This window comes from Micropterus dolomieu, linkage group LG02, assembly GCF_021292245.1.
Source record: "Micropterus dolomieu isolate WLL.071019.BEF.003 ecotype Adirondacks linkage group LG02, ASM2129224v1, whole genome shotgun sequence".
In the NCBI taxonomy this organism is placed as follows: domain Eukaryota; kingdom Metazoa; phylum Chordata; class Actinopteri; order Centrarchiformes; family Centrarchidae; genus Micropterus; species Micropterus dolomieu.
The window spans coordinates 29,960,618-29,980,846 of record NC_060151.1 but is presented as its reverse complement, the minus strand read 5'-3'; the positions used below and the strand labels follow the sequence as shown (position 1 = coordinate 29,980,846).

General features: G+C 39.3%; 3 protein-coding genes across 9 annotated transcripts in view; all 3 read right to left on the bottom strand.

The window, feature by feature from the left end:
• Positions 1 to 3,350: 3,350 nt before the first annotated feature.
• On the bottom strand, positions 3,351 to 7,848 carry si:ch211-198p11.6. The gene is made up of 5 exons (XM_046038244.1): positions 7,642 to 7,848; positions 6,789 to 6,844; positions 6,565 to 6,675; positions 5,464 to 5,601; positions 3,351 to 4,600 (listed from the first exon to the last, which is right to left on the bottom strand). The coding sequence occupies exons 2-5, from the start codon at positions 6,792 to 6,794 to the stop codon at positions 4,514 to 4,516; spliced, it is 342 nt and encodes a 113-aa protein (XP_045894200.1). The 5' UTR covers positions 6,795 to 6,844; positions 7,642 to 7,848; the 3' UTR covers positions 3,351 to 4,513.
• Positions 7,849 to 8,914: 1,066 nt separating this feature from the next.
• On the bottom strand, positions 8,915 to 10,783 carry eif1 (eukaryotic translation initiation factor 1). The gene is made up of 4 exons (XM_046038231.1): positions 10,607 to 10,783; positions 9,707 to 9,870; positions 9,474 to 9,575; positions 8,915 to 9,393 (listed from the first exon to the last, which is right to left on the bottom strand). Exons 1-4 carry the CDS (start codon positions 10,635 to 10,637, stop codon positions 9,349 to 9,351), a joined length of 342 nt encoding a protein of 113 aa, XP_045894187.1. The 5' UTR covers positions 10,638 to 10,783; the 3' UTR covers positions 8,915 to 9,348.
• Positions 10,784 to 16,724: 5,941 nt separating this feature from the next.
• srsf2b (serine and arginine rich splicing factor 2b) overlaps positions 16,725 to 20,229 on the bottom strand; it is a 5,863-nt gene continuing 2,358 nt past the window's right edge. For 2 of the 7 annotated variants that reach the window (XM_046038028.1, XM_046038004.1), the window contains exon 3: positions 16,725 to 17,966. The gene's annotated coding sequence lies outside the window, so the exon portion shown is untranslated. Of the gene's footprint in view, positions 17,967 to 19,223; positions 19,440 to 20,229 lie in introns of all 7 variants that reach the window. The other 5 variants (XR_006822859.1, XR_006822858.1, XR_006822857.1 and 2 more) reach the window with 5 other exon arrangements.

The following is a 20,229-nucleotide window of genomic DNA, read 5'->3' as shown; positions in this document are numbered from 1 at the left end:
TAAAATCGCTCTGAAGATCGTTTGGCTCCAGAAAACAGGAACAACACCGGCAGGCATAAAAAGACGTGACAGTCATGAATCTCACCTGGCAGCATTCCACATCTCTGTACAGTCTGGTTGAATTTGTAACCTGCGTGACCTCCTGTCAGATTAGACATGTGACATTTTTTGTGGCTACATGTGTTGACAAATAAACACAGGTCTCAATTAGACGCCTGGTCTGTTTTTTATAGAATTTTTTGGATGTATAAAACCTTTTAAATCCCACCGGGTGACCTGATCGATCTAAGCTGCTCAGATCGCACTTACAAATACAAATGCTTAAACTTTCATCAGTATGGACACGCTACACCACACAATCATTTAGTTCATTTTAAAGAAACAATAAGCATCAAGTATAATTAATTCAGATACAGCGGCATGATGAAAATTAAAGGCCTGTCCTAAATGTACGCAGGGTGAGTTCAGTGATTTAACCAGGGCCCGTGTTTAAGAGTAAAAAAATCTTGGCTCATAGCTGTGATTAAAAGTTAGTTATCAAGCATCATGGTCCTAATTTGAGTGGAGTGTAGGACTAAATCTTAAGTGTCAGTCTTAGTGCTGATTGGACACTTTTCTGTGCAGCAAACAGGATTTTGGATGACGATGTAGCCAAGGACCAATCACTGAATAGATTTCCTTATTTAAGAATATTCTCAGATAAATTCACATTTAATGGTGAAACTCATTAGAGGAGTTTATATTCAACAAACATTTGACAATCAAGCATTTTTAAGACAACACATAAAAGATTAAAAAGTCTATCTTTATATGAGCGCCATCAGTTGCATCTACTACTTGTTGGAAGCCAGCCGGCAAGAAGTATTTGTCTGAATTATGATGTGTTGTTGGGAAGTCGATGAAACGCGTGACAATAAGCGGAGCTCTAAGTGCTATAATTACTTCCATGACAACTCGTCTTATTGATGGTTATTACGGGCCAAAATCCTCTGCTGCCTTTTTGACTGTGGCAAAGAAACAAAGCGTCATCACAACCGTCAATTCAGTTGAAAACGCACTGCTGCGTAAAGTCAGCGGTGAGACGACGTCCCTCACCAACTCGCTGACAAAGATGATGCCTGCGCCGTCCGACCCCGTCTGATTAAGTGCGCGTCGTTAAATAACGCAGAAACATTCTTCCTCTCCTGAAATAATCGGGCATGTCTCTGTCTCCACAGTCCATCACAGCTCCTAACCACTTGAGAGACCTCTGCAGCTCTCTTAAATAACTGGGAGAGTAATTTGATAACTTGCTTTTATTCTTAAGTTTGAAAGTAGGAGTGAATTTCATGAATTCTCAGCACTTGAGACCAAACTGGCACTTTGAGAAGCTTGATAAATACCGGTCCTGAGCAATTAATTGAAGTTTTATGGCACTTACTTTTACTTGGTAGTTTAGTAGGACTTTGACTTGTAATGGAGTATTTTCACACTGTGGAATTCAAATCTCTGAGGCTTCATTGTGCAGGGAAGCGCTAAGGTTAACTATCAGAACTATTTGTTAAAAGATCTTTTCAACATCTCAACAGATCCAGAGAGGATCTCCACTCAACACCCACATCTGAATGCTGTTTGTGGATTTCAGCTCAGGATTCAACACAATCTCCCAGCAAACTCAGCACTCTGGGTTTAAATAAAAAACTCTGCAGGCCAAACTCCCGCGCCAAGTTCTTGTCAGCTTTTACAGACGAGCAACAGAAAGCCAGAAAACAGCGACAACAACGTCAGGCTTGAACAGACATGAATCTCACCTGGCAGCATTCTACATCTCTGTACAGTCTGTTTGAAATTGTAACCCGTCCGAGCTCCTGTCACCTCACACGTGACACGAGGTTTTTTTGTCCTCATCTATCACAACTAACATGTTTTAGAGATCACTCTTTAGACTGGTTTCCTCCTTCAAGGTAGTCTTTGTTTTAATTTCTATTAAAACATCATGTTTGGGGTTATATTTGTCGGATTCACACAGCAGTGGAAGGAGAACACTTCTCTTTTATCAATATCTAGTAATGTGTAAAAATACTCTGTTACACGTAAAAGTCCTGCATTCAAATACAGAAGTATTATCAGTTAAATACACTTACAGTTAGATTTAAAGTACTCATTAAGCTGAATCAACTCCTTAGATCTTTATATTATTAAATACATTATATTATTGGGTTATTATTGGTGATGTATTAAGGTGTAAGCAGCAGATGAACCCTGCACACGTTTTTAATAACGCCACAGCTGCTTCCATAGATTCGTCATGAAGATGACGGAAGTAAGAAGTAGGAAGGAAACATCCACCACTGTTTTGTGTCGCTAGTGACGCAGAGCAGCTGAATAATGCCGGTTCAGCTTTTGTACCTCGCAGCTGGACACTGAGGATTCCTGCTGCCTGCTGAGGGATGAACTGGTCTGACAGCCTCGGGATTACTGTGAACAAATGAACCAGTAAACACTGTCATCATCCGTCACTTTCAGAAGAAGTACTTAGATCCTTTACTTAAAAGTAGAAGTACCATTAAGACAATAATACTCAAGTCAAAGTCTATTCAAAGTCCTACTGAAAAAGTAAACACGGTAAAAATTAATAATTAATATCCCATTTTATTTGTTTAAATCACTGAACTCACCCTGCTTATATTTGAGACTGCTTCTATTAATCCCTTCATCATGCCGGTAGATCTGAGGGATTTATACTTTGGTGCTCATTGTCTGTAAAATGAACTAAATGATTGCATTGTGTAAAATCTGGACTGGTGTGATTTTCTCTAGTAACACATGCCTTGTTACAAACTGGATCTGCCAGTTAGAGACTATAACCAGGGCTGCAAACCTTTCCATTAAGTTTGGAGTGAGATTCAATATCAGTGAAGTTGGTGCGTTTTCTGAGTAGGTCGTCTGTGAGATTACCCACCGCAGGGGTCGGGGTCATCACTACTTAACCCCCAAGTACAGATGAAAAGCCAAGTCAATAATCATTATAAACCTCGACCAGGCATGGTGGATACTTGCCAACCTCCAGACCAAAAGCCATCCTCACTCCCAAGTCGTCACATATGGACGGACGCATGGTCAAGACCCGTCGGTGTCGCTTTTTAAAGCCCTGTAATGTCGGTTTTCAGCGCTAGGTGAAGGTAGGTGTAGGATATTTAACAGAAAAGTTGTGTTGAGGTGGAAGGCGGGCCAGAAACCCGAACACCACAGGAGTTTGAACAGATTATAAAAAGAACACAGAAAATGGAATAACAAAAATTAAAAAAATAGCTCCTAAATTAGAATACAGCTGAAGCCAAAGGAACCAAAGATACTTTCAAACTGATTGATTCAATGTTTAAACATTTCAGAATTTAATACAAATTTAAAAAAAAACCCAGAATGTATAAAATATCAGCACAAAGCTACTTTAGTCATTTTTACACATACAACGTTTTATGGCATTAAAAAGAACAAGTTTGGTGATATTCTGTTTTAAGTATCATGAAAAACTCCAACATGACTTGATCCTACCACGCGCCAAATGTGGATTCATCCGCCGCTGAAAAGACCTCAAGACCAAGTAAACTGCAGCAAATTACTGAACCTTTTTTTAAACTACATATTTATGAGCTTCAATAGGAGCCAATTGGAGCAGAGAGCCACAAACAGGAAGTCAGACAGTATTAAGAGATGGACTGACAAAATCCTGTCCTCAAAATGTTTCTCTAGTTTTACGTTGAGTTTTAGCGTTTTAATTTAGAAATTAAAAAACACTGATATGTAAACTGAAAACTGGGGTTGTCTGAGGTCGGAGATTTTGCAATTCCATTTATAGTGTTATCTAAGCAACAAGGGTGCAAAACATGTGCACATCTTTCTTGTCCATGCACTCATAAACCAGAAACGCTCCCTTTGAAATATCTGTTTCATTAAAAAAGCACAATGTTTCGGGCCCAAACTGGCTCTTCATCAAGTACAGAGGTTTCATCAATTTAGTGCTTTGTGTAAGTAGTTTAAAGGGAGCGCCTTAATGTCTGACGCTTTAATATCTGCTTAAATATTAGACCATTGAGTGCAGTGTTTATGGTCACACTGAACTTTTACATAAGCCAATATAAGTTTCTAGAAATACCTTGATTTGTCAAGTATTTAAAATTCTATTAGCTAAAAACTTATTTCATCCATTAACTCAATGAATCTTCCAGAAAACGTGTTATATATCAGGATAAACAGTAGAGATATTGCGATACACAAACTTGGATAGAGGGTTTTACCCAGTAAACAATTTGAATTTAACGATAGTGAACAAAGTCCTTCAACCACGTGAAAGCCGGAGACCCTGTTCTGTTCGGTAAAGTTATAAAATTACGGTGGAGGCGGTGCCATCTGATGGCAGTAACAGAATCATTTTCAGTCTTCTTTGAAGGTTAAAAAGTCAAAAGAAAAAGTCCCTGATAAAAAGGCGTACATTTTAAAAACTCCGGCATCAGTGCGCCAACATCCTCTTCTTCTACTTGATCCTGATCTCGAAGCAGAGACAGTTGCAGGAGTCACACTCAGGAGGCTGACAGGTGCAGGCACAGTCCCATTTGACACACTGTGGGAAAACCAATCAGACGAGTCAAAAAAATTAGTTAAATAGTCTGAACAGAAGAAAACGTAGAGTATCCTGAGAGTTGGTCAGAAGCACTTGAGCCACGTTTGTGAGACACTGACAAGCTTGAACACAGAAATCCTGGTGACACGTTTTTTTCACAGACACACTTTAAACATTGGTTTTCATTTTAAAAGGTACTTTTCTACTCTTTCTACTTTTATAGGAGAGCCTTTACTGATTTTAGTTGATTTAATTGATTTATTTCTTTTTCTTTTAACTGTATTTTAATTTCTTAAGTGTGTTTTGCTTTTATCATGTACCTTGTTATGTATTCTATTAGTGTTGCACTTGTGAAAGCACTTTGTAAAATGGTTTTGAAAAGTGCTCTATAAATAAAGATTATTATTTCCTGCAACTCTCTCTGCGGCCCAGAAAATCCCACATTGTTTGTCTTTATAATGCTAATCTTTATAATAATAAACAACTCGTGTGTAGTTTTGCGTCATTTCCCGTGTCCGTTTTGTGACAAAACAGGGTTGGAGGCCGGTCGTGTGGTGTGTGACCCCCCCTGTCGCTGATCAGTCACGCAGCGTGAACGCCACAACGACTTCAAGACTCCCGTCACAAGACCGCAAGTCGCGTAGTCTGAACAGCACGCCGATCTGCAGACGTTGAAAGCCGTGTAGTATGCACGAGCCTTTAGCTGATTTTTATAGCTGACTGAAAAGAAATTAAACCAGTATCTGCCTTAGAAATGGATCTGATGCTGTGGTTTGGAAAATGGTCAGAGATCTAAAGAACATGATCTGATGCGTGGTCAACGTGCTTAAACCTTTCCATGGAGGTGTTTGGAGGTTACTTACAGAAGGAGAAGGGCACGACTCGGCCTGGCACGAGCGCAGCGTTGGCAGGCGATGGTCACACATTTCAGCCAATCTGAAGCACTGCTCACATACAGAAATGTTCGGACAGCAATCTCCACACTCTGAAGAACACCGGTCCTTCAGGAGAGAGATATAAACTTCACATTTAATACATAAAAATACAGAAATATTACATAACATTTACTGTAGAGGTCGAGCGGGTCGGTATCTGTGACTGACGTAAAATTAATTAATGATATTGCTGAAGGCTGGAAATCAATTGACCAAAAATAAGAAATGCAAACTGAGCATATAACGTGAGCCTACAGCTGCAACATTATCCTCACTTTGATCATTTTACAAGACGAGTAACACACAGTGGGTTTAAGACATAGACTACGCATATTACCAAGTTGTGGTATAAGAGAGAAAATGCTTAAAATCCAATGGTAACTTACATGGTGATCGATGTCCTTTATCTGTCATGGTCTGTGATTTCTTTTGTATTACTTTAGAAAATTCTGTATTGCAGGGATTTTGCTAAATGTGGTTGATGGATTTTATTGTTTCAGTTTGAGAACGAGCACCGCTTTAAATGTTGCCGCCGCAAGGAATTGTGGGATGGCTTTATCTCCTTTCCTTTCGTAAAGGATTGTCCGGTCTACCCTATGCTAAAGGAGATATGAAAGGAAGCATTGAGGCACCTTTCCTCAGCTTTTAGAGAATTCGACCAGCTCTTATCATGGCTGCCACTGAAATACATTCGGGTCACTTCACTCAGTTACGAACCTCCCTGAGCAGAAAAGACTTTTCGACCGCAGCCCATGTATCTAAGCAAAGCATGGTTTGTCTGGTGCTGTCTGCCTCAGTTTCTAACACCAGATGGTGCCAAAAAACAAGACTTTTCATGAGTGTTCATGTTCCTGATTATAAATAAACTGGAGGTCAGCATCTACTTTACACTTTCCTCTACATCTGTGCTTCTAAGTTTAGTGAAAGTTTCAGCAAACGCATTTTATTTATTCTACATTTGACAAACTTCAGTAAGGGGAAAGGGCTCCTTGCTCTGTAGGTAACAGCGACTGTGCCAGCAGCACCAACCTTGAGGCAGGATCGGATCCACAGCCCAATCCCCAACACCATCATGTAAAGACTCAGAGTAATCATCAGCACTGCTGGGAGAGGGATGGCGAGCCCCCAAACGGGCAACATCTGCGAAACAGGAGCAAGGAAATATATAACTACAGTACATCAAACAAGAGTAGAGCTGAGTAAACATTTCATGAACTGTGTCTGGATAAAACATAAAAAGTATTCTTGCTTACTTGCATCGTCTCTTTGTGAGAAGACACCGTTAACTGTGACAAAGCTCACATCGCATCTGGGAACAGACAGGGGGAAACTGATTTAGTTAAAAACTGACTATTATTTAGGCTTTTCAAAGGCCTTGTTTTTTTTCCCTTCTTCTGTCAATACAATGAGTCCTGTTTGTTAAAGCACTGTGTTCAGTATAGCCAATAGTGAAGAGAAACTAAGTACTCAAGTACAGTACTGAAGGACAATATTAAGGTTCTGTAATAATATGTAATGTAGGTAAAATATTAAAATATCTGGACCAGTAAAAACAATGAAATGCTGGTTAACATTAATTAACCTGAACACTCACAATCAGAACAAAATGTACATTTTGCTGTTAATACTTTAGTAGCAGGCTACTTTTTACCTACATTTTGAATGAATAACTTTTACTTTAAATTGAGTAATGTTACACTCTATTATTGGTAGTTTGGGATTAATAAAATATATCTTCTTCTTCTTAATAAAAGGATATATTTTAAATAGTTTATCCACCACGGATTAATTTATAGTGTTAGGTATTTATAAGTACTATATTGGTATCTGGTTGAGTTTAATGTTTTGGGTTTTCAGTGGTGGAAAAGTACTTCAGAAATACCAAAACACAAAAACACAACAAGTTACTGCTTCCAAAACTTAACTAGGTAAATGTACACGAGCTACACAAAAAGGTAGCTATTAGCAGTGGGTATTTAAAGTATTTGTAGTGAGGAATACTGTTAAATACTCCTGACAAATAAAATATATCTACAATATTTAGTAAAAAGGAACAAAAGGATAACGTTACGGTAACACAGGCAGCTAACACTGCTAGCATCTTACCGGTCTGTGCGGTCCTGTGCGTTCATAAATGCGTCTGTCGTAATAAATTACTTATACATGATGGTTTAGTTGAAGTAAGGTCACATTTTGTTGTTTTTATAGTGGAAAGATGGTAGAAAAGGAGCAGATTCTGCCGCCGGCAGCTTCAAACCAAACAGGATTAGCTAACGCGGTAGCTGCGTTGCCATGGTGTCAGACGGGTCCTTAGAAGGGACAGAACATACGTACGTAAATGGCGAAGCGAAAAATAAATAAACGTCCTGCTGTTTAAGGCGACAAACATGAATTTAAAGACAAACCATTGCTGTCATGGGGGGTTTACTCATTTAACAATGTTGTATGGTTAAACTGATTTTGTTTTTATGGTTCACAGATATGATATATGTTCCCCAAGTTCCTCTATTTATCAAATCCATAAACAAGCACGGTCTACTATTTTAATGCCAGTCACTACATGAAATGGGTTAAAAATCGTCCTTTGCTGTATCACAATTATTTTATTTAAAATATTTTACCTGGGCATGACCTAAAACATAGGAGTATAAATATATCATATAATGATATATTTATACTCGTATATAATGATATATTTATGGAAAGAACCACTTCAACAGGGTGCAAAATTTGCACCAGCCATATGAGGGTAAAGCAGGCTGATCTGTGACACTTAACCCCTAGTTTCTCCAGAGGTGTGCGACCTCTGACCTAAATAGCAATTGTAAGTCTTTGGATAAAAGCACCAGCTACATGAAGAAGTACCTCAAGATGCTTTTCTAAATGTACCTAACAGATCTACCATTCACACCCAGCCTTTAATATTTACTTCAAATCAGTGTTGATGTTCAAAAGGCTACTGCAAGACAAGTACCCAAACGTACAAATAAAAACAGGACATGCTTAACTACAGAATATTTATTGAACCAAATGTGGATATTGCAAAACAGGCTCTTAACTTCATCCACTGGAGCCCATTAGGACCAGGCCATGGCTTGTGTTTAATTATTGCATGTTAGTATTGTAAAATCTGAGTTTCCGTAGGCTGCATTACAGGCCTCACTTAGCAAAGTAAGACCACTGCTGAAGGCCCACTTAATTCAATGGACAGCTTCAAATAAAACTTTAGTTTGTCATTAATCAAGAGCAAAAATTTAATTTGCATCCCCACCAGCAGCCTACCTTCTGCAAAATTTACCCACGACAGTTATGAAGTCTGACCTTTCTGTACACACCAGGCTCCGCCCCACCCACCATTTCACATGACACCACTCCAACATATGGACACTCATTGTTTTATTGAAACACCTTTAAAGTACAAAACAAAAAAGTTACATGAAATGGTGCCTCCTTGCGGCACAACAACCTAAAAAGGAAAAATTAAAAAGGAAATAAACGAGGGGAGGGGAAAAGGAAGAAGGAAGTGTGTGTGGGAGGGTCATCACCACTCATCCCTGATGTTGCGTGGAGCTGCAGTGGTGGGGCTTTGTGAGCGTGAGCCTGCCCCCTGGTGTTGTAAGGGGGTGCGATGGTGTTACAGAGTCCCATGTTTGTCAGAGGTAATTCACGTGTTAGCTAGTAGGAGCTGGTGGGGCTGCAAGGGGGGAGAGGAAGAGCAACAGCAGCACATAGGAGAATTGGGTTGGGAAGGGACAGGCGGGGGCGTTTTAATGGCCTTCCAGGAGCAAAGGGGGAGAGGGCTGCTAGCAGCTTCTAGAAGCCGTGGACTTTGAGCTGCTCTTCCTTGGCCAGGTCAACCTGCAAAGAAGTGATATCAATTAATAAACAACCTCTAACAACTACAGTCCACTATGAAGTCAGATAACATATAGACCTACCTCCATGATGAAGTGGCAGATATTCTTACGCTGGTCTCCCTGAAGCTGGATCACTTCACCATACTCTGGGTGCTCAATCACTGTCCCATTGCAGGCAAATTTCTGTTCGGGTAAAAAAAAAAGTACATAAATCATGTCAGTGTACAAAGGGCCAGAAGGACAAGCACAAAGCTGGCAGCATGCCATAAGACAAAATCTCCTTTTGGTTGAAAGCCCTCTTAAAAAGGCAGTACCTTCTTGAAAGCCTTGACTAGCTTCTTCTTATCATAGTCCGCAGCGATGCCCTGAACAGTGGTGAGGGTCTTCCTGCCGTTCCGCTGTTGGATTCTTATGTGAATGTAGTCCTCTGTCCCAGCTGGGAGGCGGTCATCACCCTTAGTTGCATCAGCAAAGGGGTCTGGAAAGAGAAAGCATTGTTAGAAAAACAAAAGCCCACATATCCTAAATTATCTTATAAATATAATTAAACGAATGCCTTATTTTGGCCTCATGGTGCTAAGACAACGCGGTGAGTCCGGCTCTTCGTTCTCCTTGTGTTGTCATCTGGCAGATCTCTTTGTAAGGGTCATATTTCAGGCTAACTACGCAGACGCAGGAGCTAAATATACAGCGGCTAATAAACAGCTTAGTTAGCCGCTGCTAGGTGGTAACGTTACCTCTTTTGCAGTCGAAAGACTAAAAATAAATAGAAACCAGCCGTCGTGACACGGCAAATTTTGTTTTTAGTGCGTGGACTTGAGCTTTAACATAATATATAAGTAATAAAAACAAGAAATTACTTTTTTGGTGTAACCCTGACGTCTTTCTCAGAGCGAAGACAAGAATAAGCTAACTGGTTAGCATCAGAATATAACGTTAGGCCTAATGGCGGCCGTTTTAACGTTAGGCCCCGCTAGCCCACCAAAATCTTGAGTCCAGACCGTCTCTGTAACGTTTCACAGTAACTTAGTCACACGTCGATGTCAGATGGATTAGTCTGAAGAAACGTTGCAAGCATCGTAATAAGTGAAATCCACCATAGCGCAGATAAAACGTCGACGCCAGTTAACGTTAGCAGCTTGACATTAGCTTCGCGAACACTCGCCCTTCCCCCACCGTCTCCGACGGTTAAAATAATAAATAAAATTACTTACCAAAAGTTTGGAGGTTCTGGATACCGGACATACGATAAGATTTGCTTTACTTTCGGATGATAACTTGGTTAGCGAGCGGTTCGTCGGCTGACTGGCTTTGTTTTATGTCGTTTCTAGGTTGTGCCTAGTTTTCACGGGAGGACGACGCTCTGCTTCGGCTGCTCTCACAAAATGGAGACGGTCAAGCTGAAAGGATGGAAAAACAAGGCTTTATAGCTCCGCCCCGACACATACGTCAGCGCGTTGTTGCCGTAAGAAAAGGAAGCCACGCCCCATATTTCTCAACTTTGCTGGAAAGGTTGACGTCACGTCATAATAACGTGGTTCAATTAGTAACAGGATCATTTCTTGTAAAACCCTTAATTTTATATAGAAAATATTACATTCACAAGTACAAATGGCCAAAGAAGAAACCACATTTTAACTTAGAAATCAAACATTATAATGAAACTAAAGAATAATAAAACAATATGTAAATAGTTAAATGTTTTTCTGTTCTTTCTTACACGATAACCCTTTATTCTTTTTTATAGTTATCTCCTATTATATTGTGTTATTTTATGTAATTTTGTTTTTGTCTAAAGATGGTGTAAGAGATTAATTCAAGATCCAATAAAATAGGAAACAGGAAAATTGGGTTCCAAAAGAAATATAGGCTACAGCTTTTCCCCCCCAAGCTATTAGACACTCTAATTCATCCTCAGCACTGCTCCAGTGATGATAGTTTATTTCTGTTACCATTTTTCATAACTGAGTGGGATGTACCCCTCCTTTTGCCCGATGCAAGCTGGGATTGGCTCCAGCCCCACGCGACCCTGTACGCACGATATGCGGTTGAAAATGGATGGATGGCTGTGGCTATGTAGCAGAAGGGAGTTACAAAACTCAATTTCACTCTACAACTTGTTGTATTGTGACAAAAGAAAACCTACCTACGTACATACCTAAATATCATAGGCTATATATATTTTTAGAACTTTATAACAAAGCACAGTTTTCTTTTTTAGGCAATACAATGTTGTATCTAAAGCTATTCCTTAAGGATTGATCCAGCTTATAAATAAAACAAATTAATAGTAATCGACCATGTTTGTATCAAAATAAATGGTCGAGCTATTGAAAGAGTGAAGTCCACTCAATTCCTCTGGGTTTATATTGATGAGTTTATAAACTTTAAGGTTCAATTTGATGAACTGTTGGGGGGGAAATGGCCAAATAAGACTTTTTCTTCTATTCAAAGCACTCATAACTTCATACAAGTCTTTATTTGAGCCTCACCCACATTACTGTGATGTCATTTGGTGCAATATATTTCAAAGTTATCAAGTGAAACTAAAGATTTTACAGAGGAAAGTTACACTTGTCGTTTTATCTTTCACAGATACAGTCATCTGAAGCTTACTTAATGTTAGTTTCTGTTTGACCACAGGCTCAGTGTATGAATGTGAGTGAATGGTGAATGCAGATGTAGTGTAAAAGCGTTTTGAGTGGTCAAAAAGACTAGAAAGGCGCTATACAAATACGGAATATTTACATTTACTATAAAATCTTTGTCTGTTTCAGCTTTCAAAAAGAGCTGAAGACTAAACTTTAAATTATCCACATTGTGACATATATAATAATATACTTCATGTACATTTACCTGATTGTTGTGTTTTTACCGAACATTTCTATAAGCTGCTCCTTTTACCACCTTTAAATCACATTGTTTGTCTAATTTTCTACAAGAATGACCTCATCTTTATTTTATTTTCATGTATTTTGATGTTGTAATTATTTCTTTCAAACAGTATTTTGATACTTCAGTCAGGCTGAGGAGAGAGGCTGGGCTCTGTGTACTTTCAGCCCTTCAACTTCTCAGGTAGGGTTTCAGGGAAGTGAACAAGAATCAGTTTCGGACGTAACGACACTCCCTCTTGACCTGCAACAACCCTGTTCCTGCCGTTCCCCATCACCTGACTGCGTAACTCACCTGTTCCCACTTGCCTCATTAGCCATGCAGTATTTGTACATGCCCAAGTTAGTATTTGTTTGTCTATCTGCTTTATCTGAGTCTTTACACAAGGTCTATTTCTGTGTACTGGCTACTTGGATTTCACGGATTATCGACTCCAAAATTGTAGGTTTGAAAATGTATCGTGATGCACCGCACTCTGCGTACATGTATCATTGCAAAATTAGGAGATGAGAGACAGAAACTGGAGGGTTTTGTTGACATACATGAATTTAAGCAAGCAAGTTTATTTATATAGAGAGAGAAGATGCAAATACAAGTACAAAGATGCATAAAGTGAAATCAATAATAAACCGACAAAAAGACAAGATAAATAAAGTTCTACTCACGTGTTCGACCTGTTAAAAGTTTTTATTTGCATTATGCTCCTTTCTCTCTTATTTGTGAGGATACTATATTTATATTGTCATATTATTTGGTATGGTTACCTTAAATACCCAATTATGAGTCACCTCAGAGTGTAATGGTCTGGTAATTAAAATGTACATGTTCTGCATCATTTTGATAATTGTGTTCATAAATATCCTTCAATTTACAGACTTAGAGTGATTTATTTCAAATACATTATCTGTCTAGCCCAATCGATTCAATCGTCCTCTAAAACTATTGAAACGACAGAATTTTCTTAAAAATTAGCCCACCAGGAGCGAGATGTACGGTTGCCTCCAAAACCGCTCCAACATAGCAGCAAAGAAATGTTCTCCATATAGGTGATTATTCTAATGAATGCTAATTATTGTAATTGCTCAACTTATGCAAGTTAGCATCCAGCAGTATCTAACTGCTGGGGACCCACACGGTACATTTCTAACATAAAAGTTTGGGGTGCTAACATTTTCATGTTCACATTGCTGGCAAGTAGACTAAATACGGAATGGTCCATTTTAGAATAATGTAGGCTATATTATATTATTGGATTATAATCATCATTAAGATGGAGCTCAAAATCAAGTTACTAAAGTTAGCAAATAAATATAGTGGAGCAGAAAGTGCAATATTTGTACCTAAAACTCAACCTTGAGCAAATGTACGTTACTTTCTACCTGGAAAATAGTGGAAAATGTCACATAAGACAAAGAAAACCAGCAAATGCTCAAAATTAAGAAGGAAACCTGAAGTCTGCACAGATATGATTTATCACATATCTTTATTTTCAAACACAAAGCCCCCCAAACCACTCAAATATAGTTTCTGAAATTATGCTAATGAATACTAATAATAAGTAATTGCCCAACCTATGCAAGTTAGCATCCAGCAGTATCTAACTGCTGGGGACCCACACGGTACATTTCTAACATAAAACCTTGGGGTATACTGAACAAGTAGACTAATATGGGCATCAAATGCTAGAAATATTGCAAACAATTAAAACAAAGCCAGTCATTGTAATCCAGACGTAACCCACAGTTTACAAATTTAAAAAAGTTAAAAAGTGTAGTTTGGTGAGCGGGTGGACTTCTCTAGGTATAGATTTGTAGGTGTCTGAGGTGCTGCGTGTTATCAATATAGAGCGAAATGTGACACAAGTTGGGTCAGCAGTCCTGCGGGAGCCCAGTACTCATGTTAACCATGCTGACCCGTCATTAGGCCCTGCAGCGGGCGTGCAGTCATAAACGTACTGCGTCACCTGACCTGCCTGTAAGCTGCTGTTTACTCACCAGAGCAAAGAGCAGATGCTCAGCAGCTTAACCTGCTTGGGCTGAGCTACGTTAGCTGGCCTTACTTAGGTGGTATCATATCACCCGCTCAGCAGTCCAGCTGATCTCCACTAGTTATATCAGAAAACCTCTCTGACCTACTTGAGCTTGAATCTTATGCTCACCTCAGCAGAAAGCAGTTCCGCTGGTCTTATCAAAACTGGTTAGCAACCCCTCTGTGGTATGAGGAACCTTTCATAAACCGGTTGACCAGTGTAATTAATAAGTTGTGTGAGTGTAAGACAGCAGAGTAAAAAATAAATGTCCTAAACTGAGAAACACGTTGATTATATACAGAGTGAACACAGCCTGGCCATAGAGAAGGGTCGCCACAGACAGAGCAGAGACTCAGAGGTGCACTTTCTAACCTCATGTCCTCTGTGACGGAAAGGCAAGAGGACTTTGAACCCGGGTCTACAGGATACCAAACGTGCAACTTGACTGCAATGCCAAAGACTTGATGGTATGGCAGGCACAGCGTGTACTTAACCATAGTGACGCCGGTCCGTCACATCCTCAATACAAAACTTGATGAGAAAAACACATGCACAAATACCAAATAATTGCAACAAAAATTGTGTCTTCAAACTGAGAACAATCAGTGGAAACTCAGACTTATATAAAAAAATTGTTTATAAAACAAATACTGTGATATTATCACATTATTATTGTTTGTAATTTTAATAATTGTTTTTTGTTTAACATATTTTTAATGTAAGATATATTTAGTTTGTTCCTCTTTTTTAAAAATTTTATTTTACTGTTTTCTATTAGACTTTCTGATTTGGCTTCACCTAAACATAAAAAAAAAAAAAAAGCATACAGATCTGACTTAACAGCAGAGGAAAGTGGGTCATCGGGTCATCACTGTGGAAACATCAATGTTTGATTAAGAACTTTCTTGTCTGTATTGACCCAGGATACGTTTAACGTTTGACCTTGCTGAAGAACCGTCTGTAACGACTCCTTTATGTGTCATATTAGATTTTCTCACTTGCATAAACACATTTCTTGAGATACTGTCTCTTTTTCTCAAAACTCTAAACACAAGTGCATAAATTCTCACCCAATTACCCCCAAAACTTTATGTTTTCAGGTCAAAATGAAACACTCCACTCAAAACCATTTCATATTTGCCCCCAGACACACAACAGCACAATCTTACACACTGCTGAGATAAATTCAAAACACCACATAAACCGGTTCTGAGGAATGTTGCTTGTGGTTCTCACCTCAAAAACCTTTTCACGTGATGAACACAACAAAAGACACAACTAATGTAAACATTTGCTCATTTTTATTCCTTCATGTCCTAAACAGCACAACACACCAAACAACAAAAACATTATTGTGCCGCGGCATCACGTCTTTGGTCTGCGACAGGCCAGAGAATCTCCTCCTGTCAGCTGGATCCATTGTTCCAACACTGGGTGAACTGACCGTGGCCCTTCTTATCTACGGTTACTATTGACTCTTCTGATTGGTGTGTGATGACACTTTGTTTCCACCTGGGTAGTTGTTTGCTAATTGAGCTCAAAATTTTCAGAACATTGTTAACCAATTATGCTTTTAAGGAGTGATGGGGACAAAATCAGCCATTAAAAATAAAAATAAAAAGTGGTGTAAACAACACCTACCTGCTCTCTAAATTGGAAAAGCCATATTGGTCGACCACTATCCCTGACAGTCATTTTGAAGCGTGTAGTCGCCATGTACAACCTTGCATTGTACTACTGCCCTATTACTGTATTTCATCACCCGTCTGCACGAGAGCCATTTACACACACGTCCCCATCACTTTTTAAAAGCCTAATTTGTTAACACGGTTCTGAAAAGAAAAAAAAAAAAAAAAAAAAGCTTGCTCTAAGAAAAGTTCAGTGACAAATAAAAACTGCTTTGATAAAAGGTTTATTTGCACACTAAGAAAACATGCAGTACAATTTAAATATAAAACAAATGTGCGTTGTACAAATAAAGTTACAAAAGCTAACAAAAAACAATTACTGCATTATATTTCATTATCTTCTAATATTTTGAAAAGTCACCTGACTTTTGTGTTTCCCTTTACATAAATAAAGACGTTCCACCAGAAATTGGTGCAGAAAATTTCACCAGAATGCAGAAAATAACGTGTTTAATGCTCAACATCTACCGGGGAAGGACCCTCAGACCACCCACTCATACATTTCTGCATTATTTATTCTGAAATGGTATTGAAATATCTGGTCTTGTTCTCGTGACCTGAATATTGAGCGCCGTCCGGTCTCGTGAGCGAAAAGTGTAATCTGCACACCGCTAATGCGTCCCCACCACCATTCAACACAAAGTGACGCCCTTGCTGTATGAATGTAAATACACACACAAACAAAAAAAAACTAAACTGAGCAATAAAAAGAAGAGACATTTATAGACAAAACATCAAAATCTTTAATGAAGGGTGGGGGGGTGGGGGGCATTGTACAAAGGGTGAGACTGTAGCAAGCGTACCACTGGTAGTCACAGGAGCAATCTGGAGAATACTGGACACATCCAAGCACTCAGCAGAGCAACGCGCCACCTTAACAGCTAACCAGCAATACTCAACTGCTACACAACTGCGCCTAGTGCACAAAAAAATAAAAAAATACAAGCAGGATTAGGATAAAAAATAATATTCATAAGGAACAAAAACACCAGAGTCCTGTAAAATTAAACATTCAAGCAGATGCCTTAAAATCCTCTGACTGTTACATCACGGGTCCATATGCAGGTACACTGAACACGTTTAGACACAGGAGTTAAAATGATCTGCTGTCCCCGTCCAACAAAAAGACACCCTGAGCTGCGGGAATTATAAAGACTGCAAGGAGGCAGATAACATGACGTCTGAGGGATTACTTCAGTTTAACAAAATGTTCATTATGCGATAACGGTAATATGAGCAAAGTTGGTAAAAAGCTGGTGTGGATGTTTTTTTTTAATTTAAATCTCATACTGAACAAACAAAGAGCCCTGATGTGTCCAACTGTCCTGACTTTGTGTGTTAATGCCACAGGCCTGTATCATGAAGCGAGATTAAATCGGTTAGCCGGCGAACTTTGGCTTTAACTCACCAGGATACAGCGTGACATGGACAATAACACAAATAACCATAAAGCAGTACTGGTATCAACAAGACCTCAGTCAGTCTAATGATTTATTTATTAGCATCACAAGATAGTCATCAGTCACTACTTTGATAATTGTTTAAGTCGTGTGCCATCGATTATTCAGGATCAATGTGAGGTTTAGCAAAGCCAAAGAAAGCCAGACCGCGTTCTCTCGCGTCTTGATGCAGGCCTTGTGGAGAAGAACTTAAAAAGGGGAGCAATCTAAACGTGAACATTACTTTATATATGTTTATTATCCCATGTGATCGTTACAAAAAGCAGGTCAGAACAGATTGACCGGATTATTAAAATCATAAACATCTCATGAAGAACAAATAAAAATCACAGCACATCAGTGAAATGGAACAAAAAAAAAACCAAAACAAAAAGCCCTTCTGTGGCCAAATTAATTAAAACAAAGCAAAGCATGGAAGACACAATAATAACCTTTGACAGCAGGACACTGTTGCTCGCGTGGGATCCAGTCTGGAACATGACGTTCTGAAGTCTTCACCTGGAAACTGTCAAAAGAGGAACAGTTAGGATCTTTTTATTACTTGGTAAACGGGCTTTGCAAATCCCCCCCCCCAGAACACATTATGTCGCCTCGGACTGATACCACTCAGCTGGCTTAAATTAAAACTGATTTTAATGTAACATTTAGTTCCAAAGAAAGTGATTATTAGAATTAACTCATATCCTAATTTCACCCTCTGGCTGTAATCACATCAAACACCACTTGTTATTTTAAGCCATGCATTTTATTCGCTTTCAAATCGGTATTATTTGTGCATTTTGTGCCTTCATTAGAAGGCAGAAAATTATAGTGGGGGTGAACGTACAACAAAAAGGTCCTCCACTGCAGAGAAGTTTTAACATTTATTCCATAAAACTTAATAGCCGCTAGGGCCGGACGATTTCACCAAAAATCTAAAATCACGATTAATTGAACATTTCACCTGGATTACGATTATTGAACGCTACATATTTCACTGACAAGGTTTGTACTGTAAATATAGTAAATCGCGCTTTGCTAGCTTCCTCTCCTCTTTCATCAGGACATCTACGTGACGGGTGCCGTTATCAGAGCAGCGGAGTCAGCAAGCGAATGACAGAGCGAGCGGCAGGAAGTGACGCTGAAAGCGAGCGAGGAGTAAATGTTCAGTGTAGGTCACAGAGTTTCCGTTAATGATTCTCAGCTTCTCAAATCTTTTTCAGGTTGTAAAGTAAATAACTGATTTGGGGACAAAACAAAGACATCTTGGGCTATGGACACTTGTGATGGGCATTTTCAGTATTTTCTGAGAGACCAAACGATTAAACAAACATAAATCAGCAGATTAAATTGATAAAGATAAAAGTGCAGCCCGACTCACAAGCCCATGTTTCACTACAAGATTTAAATCAGGACGCTGAATAACTGAGCCCTGTAGCTGCACTAATCATTGATCAGGAAGCAATTTAGATAATTCAAAAGATGACAAAGGCGGGGAATTTAAAACGACTTGAGCTTTGGTAAATTATTGATGTGTGCCAGACCACAATCAGTAAAACTACTGAATTGCTTCACGAGGCTGGCGCCTTTCCAGGAACTCCTATCGACATGTAACACACCGACTAACAGCATTAATTTACTCTTAAGGCCTATCTGATGACGGCCTTCACTAAATTCTAAAAAAAAAAAAAAAAAAATGTTTTAATTGGAGACGTATTGAAAATGTGGTACAAAAATAGGAACAAACAAAGTGGGACTGACATGGGAGTAGAGTTGGACAAACCTCAGCGCCCCCCGTCCTGGAGGACAGCTTTATGTCCAGTGGGCGGACAGACAGACGTACCTCAACACCAAACCCCAACTCTGACTGCCTCCACCCTGCCGCACAGAAACCCTCACCAGCAGCAGGCGGCCCGTGGGCAGCTCACCACACACCTTCTAACTGCTCATACTGCCTCAGCTCTGCTCAAACTCCACTTTAGCAAACAGGATGCCGCAGCTTGGGAAGGAGAAAATTCCAGATTGGGTTTACCGTCAGAACTGTTCTCTTAAAAAAACACTTCTTAGTATTCAGTGAAAATTATGAGCTTGTATGACAGAAAATGAAACTATGCAAATCGTTCTCACTCCTGAGTCCTCACACATGGACGCACCGGGAAGCCCCTTACAGTCATAGTGCATCACTGGTGTAGCGTGGTTTCAGTGATCGTTTCCAGTGTGAAAAAAACTCAATGCTTTTTTATCTTACCCCTAAACCTAACCAAGAACTTTGTGGCGCCTAAACCTAACCAAAAACTTTGTGGCGCCTAAACCTAACCAAAAACTTTGTGGCGCCTAAACCTAACCAAAAACTTTGTGGCGCCTAAACCTAACCAAAAACTTTGTGGCGCCTAAACCTAACCAAAAACTTTGTGGCGCCTAAACCTAACCAAAAACTTTGTGGCGCCTAAACCTAACCAAAAACTTTGTGGCGCCTAAACCTAACCAAAAACTTTGTGGCGCCTAAACCTAACCAAAAACTTTGTGGCGCCTAAACCTAACCAAAAACTTTGTGGCGCCTAAACCTAACCAAAAACTTTGTGGCGCCTAAACCTAACCAAAAACTTTGTGGCGCCTAAACCTAACCAAAAACTTTGTGGCGCCTAAACCTAACCAAAAACTTTGTGGCGCCTAAACCTAACCAAAAACTTTGTGGCGCCTAAACCTAACCAAAAACTTTGTGGCGCCTAAACCTAACCAAAAACTTTGTGGCGCCTAAACCTAACCAAAAACTTTGTGGCGCCTAAACC

Coding starts and splice junctions, on each gene's coding strand:
- si:ch211-198p11.6 (XM_046038244.1), bottom strand. Junction 5,602..6,564: donor GGATCCGATCCTGCCTCAAG/GTTGGTGCTGCT, acceptor TCTCTCCTGAAG/GACCGGTGTTCTTCAGAGTG. Junction 4,601..5,463: donor AGTCGTGCCCTTCTCCTTCT/GTAAGTAACCTC, acceptor GTTTTCCCACAG/TGTGTCAAATGGGACTGTGC.
- eif1 (XM_046038231.1), bottom strand. CDS start 10,637: ATGTCCGGTATCCAGAACCTCCAAACTTTTG. Junction 9,871..10,606: donor CCAGAACCTCCAAACTTTTG/GTAAGTAATTTT, acceptor TTCTCTTTCCAG/ACCCCTTTGCTGATGCAACT. Junction 9,394..9,473: donor TCTGCCACTTCATCATGGAG/GTAGGTCTATAT, acceptor ACTTCTTTGCAG/GTTGACCTGGCCAAGGAAGA.